This window comes from Bos mutus, chromosome 7 (genome assembly GCF_027580195.1).
Source record: "Bos mutus isolate GX-2022 chromosome 7, NWIPB_WYAK_1.1, whole genome shotgun sequence".
NCBI classification, from domain to species: Eukaryota; Metazoa; Chordata; class Mammalia; order Artiodactyla; family Bovidae; genus Bos; species Bos mutus.
This window is the reverse complement of record NC_091623.1, coordinates 64273811-64293946: the sequence shown is the minus strand read 5'-3', so window position 1 is coordinate 64293946 and position 20136 is coordinate 64273811. Positions and strand designations below refer to the sequence as shown.

The window sequence follows — 20136 nt, the reverse complement described above, 5'->3', positions numbered from 1 at the left end:
GTTTTATTCTTGTTAGATCTCTCAATATGGCAATGGGACAGGCAGTAGCCAGCAAAGCATGCAAGATGACAGGGCCTGAGTCTGATAAGTCCTTTGAGATTCTAATAAGAGCAAGGCTCTGAGATAAGAAGTACGGAGAATTCAGAGCAATAGAAAGCCTTGGTGTCGTAGGAAAAAAACTCAAATATTAGTTAAAAAAATATTCATTTTGATATTTGGCAAAACTAATACAATTATGTAAAGTTTAAAAATAAAATAAAATTTTAAAAAAATTTTAAAAAAATACAGTGGTGCAAACACAATGTATAGCATTCTGCCAATTCTAGCCATGTCAAAATATGCAGTAAGTAGATATCTTTTAGTTTGTCTCACTGACTCTTGCTTTACTTTTAGGTGGATGATGACAGAATGGACCCCCTGTTCACGAACTTGTGGAAAAGGGATGCAGAGCAGACAAGTGGCCTGTACCCAACAGCTGAGCAATGGAACCTTGACCAGAGCCCGGGAGAGGGACTGCGCGGGGCCCAAGCCGGCCTCCGCCCAGCGCTGCGAGGGCCAGGACTGCATGACTGTGTGGGAGGCGGGCGTGTGGTCCGAGGTATGGTCTCTGCCCCGATGCTTCTCCGTTTTCTTCTGCCTTTCTGACTCTCAGCCTGTATAAGGTTGTGTTGTATCAAAATCAGAGTCTCTCTGCATGGCAGTTTTAATACTGTTTATTGATTTTTTTGGTGATAAAAGGAATACATTCATTTCAAATAATTTTGAAAGTAGGAAAAACACCGATTTACTTTTTATACTGTGAATATCGTAACATAATCACGAGCATATATTATGTACATTTTAGAATCCAGATTTTTTATTTCTATGCCATAAGTATACTCTATAGTGGGCACATATGAAAATACGCATTGACTCATCCTATATCTCTGAGCATTTAGAATAGAAAGGAGAAGAAAGGATATTAACACTTAACAGTCATTTCTTGTGAACAGGGCTTCTGTTTTTACCTCATATTTAGTAACTTTTTGATATTTAATCACCAATGCAGAGAAGTTAAGTTTCACCATTTTATAGTACTTTGGCTCAGAGAAATTAGTTTACTTAAAGTCCTACTTAAGTGCTGGACCTGAGATTTGACCTCAGTACTACCTAACACCGCATATGTACCCACCAGCTTATCACGTGTAGCATACAGCTTTGTCCCGTGCCAAACCGTTTGCTTATTTTGTTATCGTGGTACATGTCTTCTCATGATGATTAACACCAGTCAATACTTATATTTACTAGCCACTCCAAAGCGTTTTAGGTGGGCTTGTGGGTGCATGTACATGAACACCCTCACACTTGTATACGAATATACATGTGCAAAGACACATGTGCATGCACATCCATAGCCGAAACATTCATATGCTTGATTTCAAAATATTAGTTGGGATGTAAAAACGACAAACTGAAAATGCCAAGCTGCAGTAAGTAGCCATTCGTTTGAAAATTGAGGACAGAGTAGCTTAGATAATAAGGTTTGGGGATATTCTTCAGTTAACCCAACCTCCCCCCAAAAAAAACACACTAGCAAATAGTGTATCTTTCTCTTGTCTTATTTCTGAGCTTTACGAGCCTTTTTAGTAGAGACTGCAAGAGCGTAGCCTTCCAGGTCCTCAAAGCCCTGGCGAGGCTGAAAATGGTAGAAAAGGACAAAGAAGGGGGTTGCAAACTGAACACCTCAGGGACAGAGGGGTCTGGACAAAATATCCAGACAGGTGGCGGCTGCCAACACGGAGCATTAGAACAAATTAATGCTGGATTAATAAATGCTTCATTCATTAAAAAAAAAAAAGATTTTGTTGAAAAGATCCTTCATCATGTATGATATATATCAGTTTTACATCAAAATGGATCAGTTCAGTCTGGAGAAATGATTCACATGAACATCAGAGAAACAGAAATACCCTACCTTCATCTTAAGTGTAACACTTTTGCAAACTCTTCAAGAGGGATTAGGTCAGAAATGTTCTAACATACTGATTTTTGGCACCAGATGGGAGAAGTAATATGTCTCAAAGTAATATACCAATCTTGAAAATATCTCTTGTTTTTATTTAATATAAAAATTGAATTTATAGAACAGGATTAGTTTCCATTGGAAAAAATGTGCTAAGTCACTTCAGTCATGTCTGATTCTTTGCAACCCCATGGACTGTAGCCCATGAGGCTCCTCTGTCCATGGGAGTCTCCAGGCAAGAATACTGGAGTGGGTTGCCATTCCCTTCTCCAGGGGATCTTTCTGACCCAGAGATCGAACCCTCATCTCCTGTGGCTTCTGCTTGCAGGCAGATTATTTACCACTGAGCCACCAGGGAAGCCCCATTGGAAAAAAAAAAATTTAATGTAAATATTAAAATACCAAATCACACGTGTAGTCTGCCTTAAGGCTCAAGACATTCAAATACAAACTAAAAATTATGAGACAATGACTCATTTGTGCCAAATGTATTATATTTAAAATCTCATGAGTTCTATGCTTCAGTTTTCAGAAAAACAACTGCTGAAATCTGCTGCTACATCCTTGCTAACTGTATCGCTGTAGCTCTTTCTTTGGAACTTTTCCAGATATAAATATAAATTGGAGTTTTCAAGTTTTGCCATGTCTCTCGTCCCTTCCTCCCTCTCAGCTGTCATACCCAATGGCATTTTGGTTCCTGTGTCCAGATAATCAGTGCTGCACACTCTTGTAAGACTGAGAAGCTTTATACATGTTCCTTAATGGGGAGCATAAATGTAAAAGAGAAGGTTAGTTATATCCTACAGGCCTCATACCTGTTATATCACATCAGTTATACCTGTTAATCAAGCATCATACCTCATACCTGTTAATCAAGCATCAGTTATTCATGAGATGAACTGAACTTTTTGAACTGAATTTTATTTTCAATCCAAACAACCATTTAGAATGATGATTTCTAGAAGTATACAATTATGTAAAGAAACTTTTGTTTTTGCTACATATTCTCTGTTTTAACTTTATATCCTCTTAGAAATTGTCATTTTTTTACAAGCACTTCTTAAGGCTAACACAAACTAAGTCTTCACCAAAAATACTTGCATAATTATATATGATAATTTGATGTCAGTTATTAGGTTAGTGTTTTACACTTTGACCACATTTATCTGTCTTTCATAAGCAATCACGGTGTTACAGAACTCTCTGTAGTAATGGTCCTGTGTTCCTGAAACCCATTCATTTCTAGCACTGTGCCTGAAGCACTGTCTGGCCTCTGATGCTAGGGCATAGCCTTCATTCTGGCCTTTGTGTAGGTGATAGGTGTATGAGAGATAAGAACCAGTTCCTAATGTAATTTGATCATCAAGTCTATATCTTGTAATCACCAGCTTTATCCACAGTCTCTGACGTTATTTTCCAGTGTTCGGTCAAGTGTGGCAAGGGTGTACGTCATCGGACTGTGAGGTGTACTAACCCTAGAAAGAAATGTGTCCTCTCCACCCGACCCAGGGAGGCTGAAGACTGTGAGGATTACTCCAAATGCTATGTGTGGCGGATGGGTGACTGGTCTAAGGTGAGAACCTTTCTGTACATTCTCAGTATTAAGTTTCTGTATTGTCAGCATTGCCCTGAGTACTATAACCACACGATATGAAGTACAGGAGGCATAGAAGATAGAGCTAAGGTAGAGTATTACATATGTACGTGTGTAGTTGCAAAGTCATGTCTGGCTCTTTGCAACCCATTGGACTATAGCCCCTGGGCTCCTCTGTCCATGAGGTTTTCCAGGCAAGAATACTGGAGTGAGTTGCCATTTCCTCCTCCAGGGTATCTTCCCGACCCAGGGATAGAGCCCACATGTCCTGCATTAGCAGGTGGATTCTTTACCACTGAGCCAAGAGTATTAAATACTACAGTCCAAATCCTATTTTTCTGTCTATGATAATAACTCTATAAAACTGTTCTAAATAATAAGTATCAGTAAGATAGAAACATGTAAAGTACTGAACACCATTTTTGACACAAAGGAAGCTCTCGACAAGTATTACATATTATTATTGTTTTGCCGCTTGTAATGTTGATACTGATTTTGCTCAGAATATTTTTTGTATAAAACTTGTCTTAAAAAAAAAAAAAAAAACTTTTCTAGTGAGTAGAATACTACCAGATAAGTTCCTTTGAAATATAAGGTAGATAATGACAGGACCAAAGAGAATTCCCATCTTAATATGTAAAGGGTATTGTTTTCCCCACCATTATTTTGGATTGTACATAGAAGAAATTGAAAGGAGCAGAATTCTTGAAGTCCTTTATTCAGATCAGGTAGACACAGTTTCGTTCACAGGTGAACAGTGAGTTTATTCATTTAATGGTAATATTTAAAATTTATGAATTAAGTAGAACTTTATGGGTTGTAGAAAATAGCTCAGATAGTCACTCTAAAAGTATTAATAAATCCCATGTTTTTAGATACAATTCTGATCATATCTGAGTGAAAATAGCTGTCAAATACTATTTAGAAGTTTTAGTCAGATGATCCCTTGTGCCTTGCTATATTGAACCTGTTATCATGGAATCTAATGTTCTAAGGCTTACAATAGACATAATAAATCTACTTTATAAATTCCCTGTTGTATTACAAATAAAAAAAAATGGTGCCTGCCATGGCATGGAGGGGCAAGTGATAGCTGTTCATGAATAAACCTAAAGGATATTCTGAAAGAAATATTCTCATTGTACAACTTTCTTTGGTTAGTCAGCCTCCTCATTATTACTCAAAAAGAAATCCATGACATTTAAAATCTATTTTCTTACGATTTTTCATGCCTTTATTCTCCAGTGAAAGTTTGTATATTAACTTTGCATATGAATTCTCACTGAACTGTACTGTTTCCACATCTTTGAACATTGGGACTCTACAAGGTACATTTGTCAACAATGTAAATCAGCCCCTGACTGCAGAATTAGGAAATAACCCAATCCATGCAGCTTTTAGCTGGTGAACCATATAAGGAAACTTCACACTTCAGAGTAAGCAACCTTTAGACAAAAGAGAATTCTAAATTGACCATAAATAATTTATTTCATGTTCAGGCTTTAGAGTTCCCACTTCTAAGAGACAAATAGAGTGATGGGGAAAGATATGGCTTGCAAGTCAAGAACATGGGGTACAGTTAGGACTCCCTCATTGACTGCTTCTGTGTCTAATTCCTTAAGAGTGAAATAAGGAAAATAGATAACACCGTTATTTTCGATCCATTTTTATATTAACACCTCATTTGACACTGAAAGTTTAAACTAGGTTGAGGAAATGAATGTACTCCTTGCGGGAGTGTGTGAAGGATCACCTGTTGATCAGTTGTAGAAACTGCATTTGTTTATTTTGGCTAGCTAAATTCTAGATGTTTTCCCAAAATGAAATAATTCTGCTCTAAGAAAAAGTTTTAAAATGACTGGAATAAATGAGCAATATTCTTCCAACTTCATTAATAGAAATATTCTAAGTGATAAATGTTAATCCCTAGTTAACTATAAAAAGCAAAATTATTACAAAAAATAGAAGGTCCAGATATAATTTGTGACCCAGAATGCTAAGCTCCCACATTGCTGCATATGGAAATAAGGCTAGCAAATCTTATTTCCATGACGAATACTATTGCAATTGATTAATAAATGTGCCTGTTTTGTGGCCTCTGGTCAAATCTTAAGCAAAATCAAAATTAACAGGGGAGATCATAAAAAACATTGATTTGTGCTAAGCCTGAAAAAATTTTTTTTTCAATTTTACCACCATTTACATGTACGTAGGACTTCCCTGGTGGCTCAGTAGTAAAGAACCTGCCTGCCACTGCAGGAAATGGGGTTTCCATCCATGGTAGGGAAGATCCCCTGGAGGAGGAAATGGCAACCCAGTCCAGTATTCTAGCCGGAAGAATCCCACAGACAGAGGAGCCTGGCGTGCTGCAGTCCATGGGGTGGCAAAAGAGTCAGACATGACTTAGCAGCTAAACAACAGTTTTTAAATAGGCTTGTATTGAATTAGTTTAAATTCATCTTTGTTATGTTACTCCATTGCTACCTAGCTAGAATAGCCTTTTTGAGTAAAGAAAGTAATGGATAGATCTAATAAATACTCATTTTTACTCAGTGACTTTTAACCTTTGTTTGTTGCAGTTTGTTTGCTTATGTAGAAGATCCAGTTATACTGTGTTTTCTACCCTTTTTATGAATGTCTGTTCTTTCCCTTGAAGCTGTTTTCTTTCTTTCTTTCTTTCTTTTTTTTTAGTCTCAACATAACAGTTTCAAACAGCATGCACAAATTAAAGCCAGTGGCTCCATGCGAGCTTTATTGATTTCTCCCCTCTTGTTTTACCCTTAATGTATCACTTTCATGTTCAAATGAAGACCATCCCAAAATAATTACCAAGAAAAAGAATGGTGCTGTGATTATTAAGTTTCGGTGATTAAAGCATTCATGGGCAGAGGAAACACATAGATCTCTTATTTTTATCAGCTGTGTTCCTGGAATCGGAATAACAACAAGATGTGTGCAATTATGGGTCAATCTCTGTGGTCCTCTGAAGTCAGTTAATCTGTCAGTTTCACTCAAATTCTACTAATATTTTTAAACACTTGATAAACCTAAATGGACTTAAAATTAAATCCTGGGTTGGCTTTAATCAGGTTCGTTCAGTGGACTCTCCGTAAGGTCTAAGCTCTGAAATCCTGCTTCTCCCTCAATAATATTGATGAATCATTAGCAATTCAGTAAAATATGTATATGTTCTCAGATTTTTCCAGTCTAAAAGCCACTGACCACTGTTGAGCCAAGGTAATATTGGCTAAATGGAGGGTTACTAAGAATATGGCTTATGCCTCAAACTGTGTTCACAGCATTTGTATCAGCCTATATGATTTCTAGCATTTACGATTTGATGATTTTGTGTACACAGTGGGAAAAATTGCTCTCAGCTGAGAGGAAAAAAATTATAAATCCAGGTATACCCAAAGAAAAATTTCCTATCATATAATTGTTAGCTCTGATTTTGAAGTAGATGTAATACAGCCTTTATTAAACATTGCTAATGTTTATTTCATTGAGACTAGAAAGTTGGCAAAAATAAGGCAAAAACAATCTGGTTGCTTTGCTCTGGCCTGAGTTAACTGTTGAAATAATCATATGCCACATTCTGATATATATTCGGCCTTAGGGTCTTTCCTGGGAAAGCAAAACATGACCCATCTGTTTTCTGGCATTATAAATCTGTATTTACTCATTTAAACTGTCCTAAGGATAGAACACTGACTTGAAAAAAATAATGTAGTCTCTTATGCTTAATGAAATGCCATATTTTCTGGCTGAATTTGATCTTTCTGCCTTTACTTAAAATTCTGAAACTTCTTGTTTTCATTATTGGAGGCCAGTAGAGGAGCAAATAAGAGTATTATTTTATCTACTTTCTATACAGAGTTTGGTCCTTCATCAAGCTTCTATAGAGTAAATTTTTCTGTGCAGTATTAAGAAATGATTTATACTTATTCAAGTGAACTTTAAAGACCAAACAAAACACCTTGGAATTGCACATAATTGTGGCTTATTCTTGGATTCCATACATAGTGTACAATTTAAACTTAATATAGCCCTTTAAAATTCCAGAAGGTGACTAGATTTGGCCACATTCCAAATTATGACATGATTAATAGAGTTTTGGGTAAGAGATTGTGAGTCTTTTGTAATTATATAATAGAAAATAATGCAGTGGAAGCACAATAAATCATTCTGAGTGATTTAATTATATAGGTAATATGGTATAGCTTTGTTTAGAAGTAGAAAATATTTAAGCTTGCAGTATGGTGAGTTATTTTTAACTTACCTGCAAAAGGAAACCACAGTTGTATTCAGTATATTCATTTGAATAGAAGAAGAATCTAAAAACGAAGGTCATTTTTTCTAACGAATAGGGGAATTACATCAAACTAATACCCGCTTTCTAACTATAAAAATAACATTGAAGTTGGGACTTCCCTGGTGGGCCAGTGGCTAAGACTCCACATCGCCAATGCGGGAGGGCCCAGGTTTGGTTCCTGGTCAGGGAACTAGATCCCACTTGCTACAACTAAAGATTCCACATGCCACAATTAAGACTGGAGCAACCAAATAAATAAATACTTTAGAAAATAACACTTACGTTAATAGGAATTCTTCTCATTTTGAGATCATTCTCATAGTAAAGATTTTCTAAAGCAGTCTCAAAATGGCATTTTATGATGATTTTTTTGCATTTTCTCTGAGAAGCGTTATAACTAAAACTCAAATCATATTGATTGCTTGATAATTCATTTCTGTAACTGTGAAAGACTTGACTATATCTGGATTATTTTTAGTCAGAATAATTTTCTTAATACATATGCTTCAAATACCATTAAAATCTACCTGGTGTATTATATTGTCCTAGGACTCAGTAATAGCTATGGGAAAATAAGTGTGCTATTTCCTGTGTCATTACCTATCTAATTTTTTAAAAGAAGTTCAAAAAGAGAGTTAAATTATCATGTAAATCTTGCCAGTATTCTAAGTAATGCTCTTTGGGTAATCAAGATATATAACCTTAAAGTAGTCTCATACTGCATAATTATTAAGTTAAAGCAATTCATAACAGGCACTTTATCCAGATTGGTCAGCAGTCAGTATAAATAAGTGGCTTGGTGGTTTGCACCATTTCACATGTCCCTGGAAAAACATTCTTGTATTTCTTGCTGTTTGTTACAGTGGAGTCTTAGACGAATTGCCTGTTCCCAGACCTCGTAGGTCCTTGGCCTGATGATTTGCCTTCAGCTTTCCACATAGAAGCTTGTCACTCCAATTAACACTGACACTGGTAGTTGTGACTTACACCATTTGTAGGAAATTGGAATAATTACATAAGACATTTCACTGAAGGAAAACTTAGGAATCAATGAAGGAAACTTAAAACTTGATCAGAGCAATCAAGAGTATCCTAAAACAAATTACTAGATGATACCACATTTTTAATCATGCATCTCTACAGCCTAGTGTTACTATATTAAAAGAAAAGGAACCAAAAAAAAAAAAAAAAAAGAAAACCGAGATCCAAAAATTGAAGAATAGGGAGTTCTTGTTACCCAGTGGCCAGAATAGAACCTTTTGACTATGGATTCTTACATAGATGGACTGATGATGCAGTGCTTCATATACCCCACCCCAACTCAATCAACTTATAGAATGTTCCAGAATTCAAATGAATATATGTATAGATCCCTGGTTTTAATACAGCTAAACTAAGTGGGCTGTTACAGGTTAGTAGAAGCTCAATCACTTGTTAGAAGGATTTCCCTTTCGAATTTAAAGAAATTATTAGCAGTAACAGTAAATAAATTAAATATCTTACTAGAATGTAAAAATAGAAATGTTAAGTATATTCTGAAACTAGAGAGTAAAAAGAATTAATAAAATGAGAACTGCTAGATGGAGAAAATATATTGTTAAGTAGATTGATTAGTAAATTTAGTATTTACCAAAGACCTGAATGTCATCATTTTATAAGACTGAATTCATATTAATTTATGAATTCTTGCATTTCCAGAATTATATTCCATGGGAAACTCATTCATTAGGATGTGGTTTCCATGTGAGAGAAATACTGTAGTTAAAGACAATCAAATAATCTATGCTCAGAAAATTTTCAGATCCTTTAGCATTCTTCTGTACATGGCAGATCCCAAAGAGAGACTATGTGAGGTGAAAGTCACTCAGCCGGTTTCAAGTTTTGCGACCCCATGGACTATAGCATTCATGGAATTCTCCAGGCCAGAATATAGGAGTGGGTAGCCTATCCCTTCTCCAGGGGAACTTTCTGACCCGGAAATTGAACCAGAGTCTCCTGCATTGCAGACGGATTCTTTACCAGCTGAGCTATCAGGGAAGCCCTAAGAGAGACTCTGGTATTTCACTTTTCTTTTTTTTTTTTTTACCAAGAATCACTTTTACAGAGTATGTAGCTAGTTTGTTATTTAGTATAACACACTTTACAAAAGCTTACAATAGATTAAATTTCAAAATCTAGCTTTGTAAATCTTTTTTCTACCTTGAGAAAATTTGTAGATTGAAACCAAACTGAAATAGTCTGTAATCCAGAAAACTGTTCTTGAGATGGATTAGCATTTCTATTTAGTATTATTTTCTAATTATATCTACCAGTCTATTGATATTTGGAGAAGATAACTGCTTACCATTTTTATGCTAATAGATAATCTCATAGGAAAATTTGAGCAGCTGTACAATTAACAAATATGAATCTATCATCTGTGCGCATGCACTCAGTCGTGTCCGACTCTATGTGACCCATGGACTATAGCCTGCCAGGCTCCTCTGGCCATGGAATTTTCCAGGCAAGAATACTAGAGTGGATTGCCATGCCCTCCTCCAGGGGATCTTCCTGACCCAGGGATCTAACCTGCGTCTCTTGTGTCTCCTGCATTGGCAGGCAGCTCTTCACCAGTTGAGCTAGCAGGAGTGCCTCTGAATCTATGATCCTGAGTTCTATAATTGTTAACTCAGTCAGTGAATTAAAGAAAGCAAAGACTATGGGCTTCATTTTAAGCATATAGGCATTGAGAAAACCTATCCCACAATATCCTAAAGAAGAGATATTTTGCATTATAGGAAAATTTACTTTAAAAATGCACTTATCTCTGAGTAGGCTGTTCATACTGAAGAAATTCCTCAATGATATAGAAGATGCTTCTCCTCAAAAGAGACTTTCTATTATTTTGTTTAGATACATCCACCAAGCATTTACTCAACTTGGTACTTCCCATTCTATCTGAAAAAGATAGCCATCTTCTAAACCATGCACAAAATCCCTGAACTGTCGGCTATCAAATTGTTTTGTCTCTGTCTCTATGTACTGCCAGAGAATGGGACAGTTTTGCATTGTTATCATTTTTATTTTTAAGATCTCTTCAGAGTCTTGTCTATTGCCCCAGATATATTTTTAAAAATTGAGTTTTCAAAATATTCCCAGTTATTCAATGTAATTAAATGCTTTTGGCTGGTATAATTAAACATAGCAGAAATATATTAGCTTAAAAAGAGTGAAGCACACATACTATGTGTATGTCTTCTATCTAAAGAAAATGTATAATTTAAAGAGATTGAAGGCGTGTCTCTATGTACATGTTCATTGTCAATATTTTTTAACATCTTTTGGATTGGAAAATAGGGAGAAATATTTTTTTTAATCCACAGGGTTTAAAAATACTGTCTTCTTAATAGATCCTTGAAAAGTCACTAGAATCTTAAAATAGTGTTGTCATTTCTTTTGTGTGGCATACCAGGACATCTATAATTTTACTTTCTAAACCATACCCAGAAGTAATTCAGCAAATATATATCATTGAGTTAAAAATTATTCTTGATGTCCTTTATAAGGGTGGAGTATGAAGCAGGCCAAAGCTCATTTTGGGGACACTGAACTTCAATAGGTGCGGCAGGGTAGAGTTTCACATAAAAATATAATGCAATTTGATGGCTGTATAAAATTAAAATCAGCAGTTTTAGCACTGATTGTTTTTTACTTAGATTTAGGAAAGTATATGTTCATCAAATACCAGAGGATATCCAGAGATAGATATAACCAGACCACCAGGACACCCAGGGAAGGAGATGGATACAATACAAGGAAAAATATGCAAATGATCAGCTAGTTAGAAAGGCATCATGCTAACTCACTTCACTCATGTCTGACTCTTTGTGACCCATGGACTGTAGCCCACCAGGCTCCTCTGTCCTTAGGATTCTCCAGGCAAGAATACTGGAGTGGGTTGTCATTTCCCCCTCCAGGGAATCTTTCTAACCCAGGGGTCGAACCTGCATCTCTTGCATCTCCTGTATTGGCAAGTGGGTTCTTTACCAGTAGCACCACCTAGGAAGCCCAGAAAAGCATCCGATGGATGCATAACGTAATGAAGGGGAAAATTGTCTTAACAAACAGGTCCCTGCTCTGCTTCAAGTTAACTCTGGCTCTCCAGCCTCAGTACAGCTACAGTGCACAACCTGCAGCAGTCTTCTTTGCAGAAGAGCAGGTCCTTAGGCCCCCTAACCTCAGCCCCCACATCTGCAAAAGGTGCCAAAGCAACTGAATGTCTCCCTGAGTTTCAAAATACTCTGTGCAAGTAAAAGTAATAGTTTTCTGGTCTGAAAAACTTGTAGAGATAGTGGTTCTATGTTATGAGATAGGAAAGCCTAGAGATGAACCAAGTTGGAGGGGAAGGACTATGAATTCTATTTGGGCTGTGCTTCATCATCTTTTATGTCAGTGATGTGTATAGTCAAAGGAAAAACATTGTTGAGTTATGCAAACACCTTAGGAGACAAAAGCACAAATAACAGAACGGATTATAAAAATACATACTTTATAACTTTGTTTACTATGTATAGAATATATACGAGTCCATATAGAAGAACTAAAACGAACAAACAAGTTTAAAAAATAAACACACACACACAGCTCCAGGGCTCAGCAAGGCAACAAGAGAAGTGGGTTGGGGGATAGCCTGGGTCTGCCATACAGAGGAAGCAGTTTCTACTAAATTCTGCCCAGTTGCTTCCACATACGTTTTCTCATACTGCTTCTAAAATTGGATATTATCAAATTTTCTATCATTTTGATACGTGAAAAAAAATCTTATTTTGAAATGTACACATTCTTAGACTCAACAGCTCCACTGTCATAGAATTTTCTTACAGACATTCTCACATAATTTACTCACTGTTTTTATGAAGATGCTCATTGCGGTCTTGTTTGGAACAACACACACTTGAAAATAACCCACCCATCCATTAACTAGTTATATGACTCATAATACTATACACAGTGGAATACTGTCATTTTTAAAAGTGTATTTGTATATACATAATGATGAGAGAATTTCTCCAAGACCTACTATTAAATAGTAAATATTATGTAGAAGAGTTACATAGTGTAAACTAAAGTTATTTACATGTATTGTTTTTATACATATTAACATTTCTCTACACAGATAAACAAAGAACAATTTATTTGAATTACATTGAAGGAAAGGGCCTTCTGTACTCAAAATTCTACCTCCCATCTCCATAAATTACCTTTCATTTTATAAACTGGTGAATGGTTTCTGTCAGAAATTAAAATTCTTTCTTAATAGTTACATTTTTCATGCTGCAGTCTCAAAAATGATTGATGTCTTAAATATAGACAGATGCTAAGCGAATACTATATAATTTCTATGAAGGAGAGAGGATTTTGTGAGTTAGGTAATTGATGAGACAACTTGGTGTTGTCTTGGAATCAGACAGCCCTGGGTTTGAATTCAGAATGTTCTGGTCAGTAAATTACTGAAGCCAGATGAAATCATTTATGAAGAGTTATTAGCAAAGTATCAGTTACATAGTAACTAAATAAATGCTGACCATTCATATTGTAGTGTCAGTAGAGATAGGGACAATGGTTGGCTTTGAGAAACTGTTATGAGGTTAAAATGAACAGAAGCAGGGTTGATCTTCTGTGTGAGGTGAAAAGGAGGGAGGGATTCATGTGTTTAAAAGGAATCCCACATTCACATGAGATAGGAAATCCTAGAGATGAATCAAGTTGGAGGGGAAGGATTGTGAATTCTATTTGGACTAAGTTTCATGCACCCATAAGAGAATTGAATGCTGGTATCTAGTAGGTAGATCAGAGGAAAGGAATGGGATGGAATATACATTTTGGAATCACCAACGTGTAGGCAGTGTTTAAATCTTGAAGTATAAGTGGGCCCGAAGAGAGAGTGTAGATGAAGAAGAAAAGTGGCAGCCATGAAAAACTCCTTTCTTTAAAGACATGTGAGGAAAGAAGCACCTGCTAGTAAAAGGGACTGAAAAGGGGGTATTCACAGAAACAGGAGGAAAAGTCATGAGAAACAAGAAAGAAAGGATGCTTAAGAATGTTCAATGAAATTGAAGCTCAGAGGGACTCGAGGGGACACTGGTTCTTTATTCCCAAACATTAGCTGCTATAGGACTGTGCCAGTGGCATTCTCATATTTTCTCAAAACAAAGTTCTTCATTTTGTTTCCTTGAAACATATCCCACTCCCAGTTTCCTTTTTCTTAAAAAATGTCAATGCCATCTTCCCAAACACACATGCAGAAGGTATCCTTCACACTTTTTGTGCTATTCACAAGTAGGGTGTTGCTCTTCACTCTCTTTTAATAAATACTTTTATTAAAAAATAAAGGCCTTTTAATAAGTATTTTCACCATGACTAGAGTTAACAACTTCTAATGTGCTTCTGTACCCCCAGACTGCCCTCTTACAGATTCATTCATTCATAGGGATGGCTTCACCACTCTAACCAACAGTTCAAACAGTTTCAGAGAATTGGCATCGGCTTTACTGTCAACTAAAGGACTTTACTGTCAACTAAGACTCCCCTGGTGGCTCAGATGGTAAAGCATCTTTCTACAATGTGGGACACCTACGTTTGATCCCTGGGTCGGGAAGACCCTCTGGAGAAGGAAATGGCAATCCACTCCAGTACTGTTGCCTGGAAAATCCCGTGGACGGAGGAGCCTGGTAGGCTACAGTCCATGAGGTCACAGAGAGTCGGACACAACTGAGCGACTAAAACTTGCACTTTCACGCACTCACTCTGATGTTCAAAGCTTTCTATTGCTGATCTTAACCTACCTATTGAGAATCGTCTCTTTGTTCTCATTAATTCGGTATCTCCAGTAAGCTCAGACCTGAGCCGTTTGTACTTTTACAATCTCCACGTCTTGGTGTATACACCTTATCACCTGAATGTATTTGTTTTCCAACCATCCAAGTCCTTTAAGGACTACCTCAAGTACCTCATCTCCCCAGTAAATAACAAAATGTGTTTTGTGCTTATCGACTCATTTTTCTCAATATTTATTGCCTTACATTGTTGCTGTTTCATTGTCTTAACCCTTTAAGCCCTTTCACATATTCCTCTGAATGAACATACCATAGCATGACAAGCAGTGATTTTTATTGAATAAATGACTGCTTAAACTTTTTCATCGAGTAAGCAAAAAATGTATGATACATCTAAGCATTGCATTTCTTTTCTTCTGATCTATTTTTCTGACTCTAGTTCTATAACAATTACAATGCTTCATATATTTTACTAGGAAAAATTAGTCACTAGCTTATCTTTCTCCAGGAATATTAAGGTAATCAATACAATTTTATGTAAACATGCAACTCCCTTGACCTTTTTCTGTATGGTATATCAAACTACTTAAAAATGTGATGTTTTTAATTAAAAAAAAGTAAATCCAGCCATATTTGAGTAACATGCTATTTAAACCTAAAGGAGGCTTCAGGTTGAACTTCAAGGAAGCTGGCAGACCTGTTTTGCATTGTCTGGAATTCATGTGTCAATACCTGACAAAAGGTTGGAGAGCAGTTATCTAACCTAGAAGGAAGGCAGCAGATAGAAACAAAGCACAGTAAGGATTTTCTCTGTGAACTGGGAAATATGTGGTATATTTCAGGTTGGAATAAGTTAAAGGTTGCTATATAATGTACTCTGTACTATTTTAAATCAAGATTATATTTACTAAAAACAAAAAACACACACTTACTCTAACATGGCCCCAAAGGATCTGATCCCTTTTTGACATAGGGTTGTTATACTAGACCTGGAAAGTATTTAATTGGAAAAGGAAATTCAATCACTGTCTTTCCAAACAACTGTCTCTGGTGGGAAGATGTTTCCCTGGGATGATAGTGATAAAATAGAAATGTACTGCTGGTCTTTTTTCACCTCTGCAACAGCCTGTGATTCATAGGCTCCACACTGACAGAACTGCAAATGTGCTCAGGACTTTGTATTTATTAATTGCTTCTTAATGCAAAACATCTTGTTTTAATTCCATCATTGTGGTGATCAATGTATATACTTTGATATAAAAAATGATTGGGGCGATTATTATGACCTTTCATAACACATTCAGTTCTCTGCTAATCATTCATAAGCAATCCACTTGATTTTTGCCACACACATTTCCTTGATTTGCAGTAACTCTATGCAAACATTTTCATGAAAGAGACAAAAATAGTTGAACTGTAGAACCAAGTGATGAATTAATTAAATACATATGCAAAAAATCCTCAATGTCTGACCTCTAGGAATAGATTCAATCCCAAATATCCATGTGTTAAATAAAGCAGATGAACTGTGTTTAAAGATGTTGCAACACTGACCAAAATAAATTGCAAATCTTAAAAAACAAAGCTAACTTTTGTTCCTTAGTATGCTTGTTTCACACTCACTTTATTAAAAAGTTTAAAGATGGAACTGCCAAACATATACATAAATGAATAGGAATGCTGTGCTAATAATTTCCAGTAGAAGTCATCATTTAGTTTCCTTACGAGGTCCACACTCCACTGTGAATGCTACTTCACTCTCGTTAAACTACTTTGGAATAATCCATTTATTCCCAAAGACAAATTATCCAAGTCAATGCTGTTAACCTTGTTAGAGATTGGCACTTATCATTATAAATTATATCAGGTTCTAGAAGGTTGTCTATTATATTGGTTAAAAAAAAGTTCTGTCTGCCAGTGACAATTTTCTCTTAATTTAGGAATTCCTATTTCTTACAGAGGCCAGCTGGAAATGAGTAAAGCATTACAGAGCCTTCCTTAGCTGTTGGCCTGGAGAATACACATTCTCTCCAGAATATATATCTTTGGCACAGTCTAGAAGGAAGGAATCTCGGGTAATCTCTGTGCTGGCCAAGTGTGAGAATTATTATTTTTAACCCCTAAATATCCTGAAATTTGGGGATTTTTTTCAAGGAATTTAAAAGTAGACTAGTTATATTTGTTATCCAATAAAACTCCAAATAAATACAGTAGTATTTTTATTTCTGGGATCCTGACTCTTTGGTATAATGTTTAAAAGAATATTTTATGGGATTCAGCATGTTGAAGAGTTTTACAGTAACTTCAGAGTTAAACATGCATAGATTAACAGGCAAACAAGTTGATTATTTAACCTAAGTATACAAATTTACTTAGATCACAGTGTCCTGATTGGTTCCCAAACGTAGGTTATCTAAATATTCAGAGTAAGAACTAGCACTGAGCATTGCCTGTGTGCCTATTCTGAAGTCCTGAAAGGAAAGGTGGAAACTAATATTTAACCAGTAACTTTAACGTTTGGCATTTTACCATAGGATCCCAATACTGAAGACTAGATAGGGAAATCTTTTGCAGCTGAAAGTTGCATATGCAGAATATATCTACTTGATCCTAGAACCCATGGAGCACAGAAGCAGTGCAAAAATCAGACATCAATGGAAACAATGAGTGTCTCTTCTCTATATAGAAGAGTAATTAAGAGATATTTATAGATATCCCATTCATAAAGGGTTTTTAGGTGAAATTAAGTTGTTCAGAAGCACGTAGGTTACTCCTTAGACAAAAGGACACTGTTCTTTGGTAAATTTGGCAGAGACATATCAGATAGATTATATCATGAGCCCTTATGGATATTCCTACATGATTCATGAACTTTCAGTGACAGATAATTTTGCACTTTACAAAAGTGGATTCAAGTGATGCTATGGATGAGCTTTGAGAGCCTCCTAAAGTCATGTTCACTGTTTTTGTCCCTCGTTTGACACTTTATAAACTTGTAGATACCTATTTATTAGTGCCTGTACAGTCATGTTTTACTCAAGTCAGTGTATTACAGAGCATGTTTGCTTTTATTCACTAGTAGTTAGAGGATTTATGCCTCTAAGCATTGTGGTATTCATAGACATTTGGGGGAACAATATATGTAGATTATTTTAAAAGATACATATTCTTGATAAGCATACTCAAAGCCATCATGAAATGAATATTTCTATATAATATAATAAAAATTTAGTAACAGAGTATACTCATTCCTTATATGTTTATTTGATCCACCAAAATGTATTTATACCAATATGCTATATAAGAGCTATTTATCCTCAGTGTATCAGATTAGGCTTGAAGAAAGATTTCATCAGGCCACAGTTATTTTATAGCACACACAGCATAGTGAAATTATAACATCAATAAAATGTCTCAGGATAAATGGCCTTTCCCTAAACACCTAGTATAAGGTGTTTACATATTTTTCCAAGTATTAAACCAAGATCGTAGCAGCACTATTAATGCTATAAATAATTCTGTTAGGAGTGAAATGTCCATGGTCAGTCTCTTGCTAAAATTTGAGCTTACTACAATTTTTGAGCTGTGGTGGAAGCTCATCCATCTTTATGGTGGAAGAAGGAATTGCACACCGTGGCTGGTCCGTGAGATGGACTTCCTGGCTATTCAGAGTTCATTTCAACCTTTTGTTTTTAGGACAATGCCTCAGTTGAGAATTTGTTAAGAATTTTTTGAGTTTGTTTTGTTTCCTACTTTTTTTTCTATGTCTCTCATTTATTTACATTTATTCACAAACCACAAATTTGTCAGATCATGCTGGCATCTTAACCTGCATTTATCGGCAAACCCTGCCCACTCAGGGTTAGCATCTAACTTAGTAAATATAACTTTCCAAGACTTTACATCTCGATCACCAGACCCTTGTTGGCCATTGTTGGAATATGATAAACGTGTGAGTTAGGTAAGCGTCCACTGTACTCTTCCATCAGCTTGGATATTGCTTATTCTTCCCCAAATATTTCCTTTTCAGTTAGTTTATTCAGATGAAATTTCCTTAGGTAAAATAAAGTTAAAGCCGTGGCACATATACACAATGGAGTATTATTCAGCCATTAAAAAGAATACATTTGAATCAGTTCTAATGAGGTGGATGAAACTGGAGCCTATTATACAGAGTGAAGTAAGCCACAAAGAAAAACACCAATACAGTATACTAACGCATATATATATGGGATTTTAGAAAGATGGTAACAATAACCCTATTGTTATATGAGATATATATATATATATATATTATTTTTTTGATTGATATATATATATAATATATATTGTTATATTATCTCGTATATTGGTATACGAGACAGCAAAGAGACAATGATGTATAGAACAGTCTTTTGGACTCTGTGGGAGAGGGAGAGGGTGGGATGATTTGGGAGAATGGCACTGAAATATGTATAATGTCATATATGAAACGAGTCGCCAGTCCAGGTTCCATTCACGATACTGGATGCTTGGGGCTGGTGCACTGGGACGACCCAGAGGAATGGTACGGGGAGGGAGGAAGGAGGAGGGTTCAGGATGGGGAACACGTGTATACCTGTGGTGGATTCATGTTGATATATGGCAAAACCAATACAATATTGTAAAGTTAAAAAAAAAATAATAAAGTTAGTTAGCTCTTATTGTGTGGTGTAACAATGACAAAAAGAAAGTTTTAAATAATGGAAATAGTTTTAAGGGTCTATAATACATGATGTGAAAGTGTTAGTTACTCAGTCATATCCGACTCTTGGCAATCCCAGGGACTGTAGGCCTCCCAGCCTCCACTGTACATCAAATTTTCCAGGCAATAATACTGGAGTGAGATTGGTTCCAAATAGGGAAAGGAGTACGTCAAGGCTGTATACTGTCACCCTGCTTATTTAACTTATATGCAGAGTACATCATGAGAAACTCTGGGCTGGATAAAGCACAAGCTGGAATCAAGATTGCAGGGAGAAATATCAATAACCTCAGATATGCAGATGACACCACCCTTATGGCAGAAAGTGAAGAAGAACTAAAGAGCCTCTTGATGAAAGTAAAGGAGGAGAGCGAAAAAGTTGTCTTAAAATTCAACATTCAGAAAACTAAGATCATGGCATCTGATCCCATCACTTCATGGCAAATAGATGGGTAAACAGTGGAAACAGTGACAGACTTTATATTTTTGGGCTCCAAAATCACTGCAGATGGTGACTGCAGCCATGAAATTAAAAGACTCTTGCTCCTTGGAAGGAAAGTTATGACTAACCTAGACAGCATATTAAAAAGCAGAGATATTACTTTGCCAACAAACGTCCGTCTAGTCAAAGCTGTGGTTTTTCCAATAGTTATATATGGATGTGAGAGTTGGTCTATAAAGAAAAGTGAG

At 36.0% G+C, this 20136-nt stretch overlaps 1 protein-coding gene across 1 annotated transcript in view; it reads left to right on the top strand.

Moving 5' to 3' along the window:
- Positions 1–20136, top strand: part of ADAMTS19 (ADAM metallopeptidase with thrombospondin type 1 motif 19) — a 270596-nt gene that overhangs the window by 237090 nt on the left and 13370 nt on the right. The window contains exons 20-21 of the mRNA XM_070374733.1: positions 394–598; positions 3423–3575. Coding sequence (XP_070230834.1) covers positions 394–598; positions 3423–3575 — 358 coding nt within the window. The remainder of the gene's footprint in view (positions 1–393; positions 599–3422; positions 3576–20136) is intronic.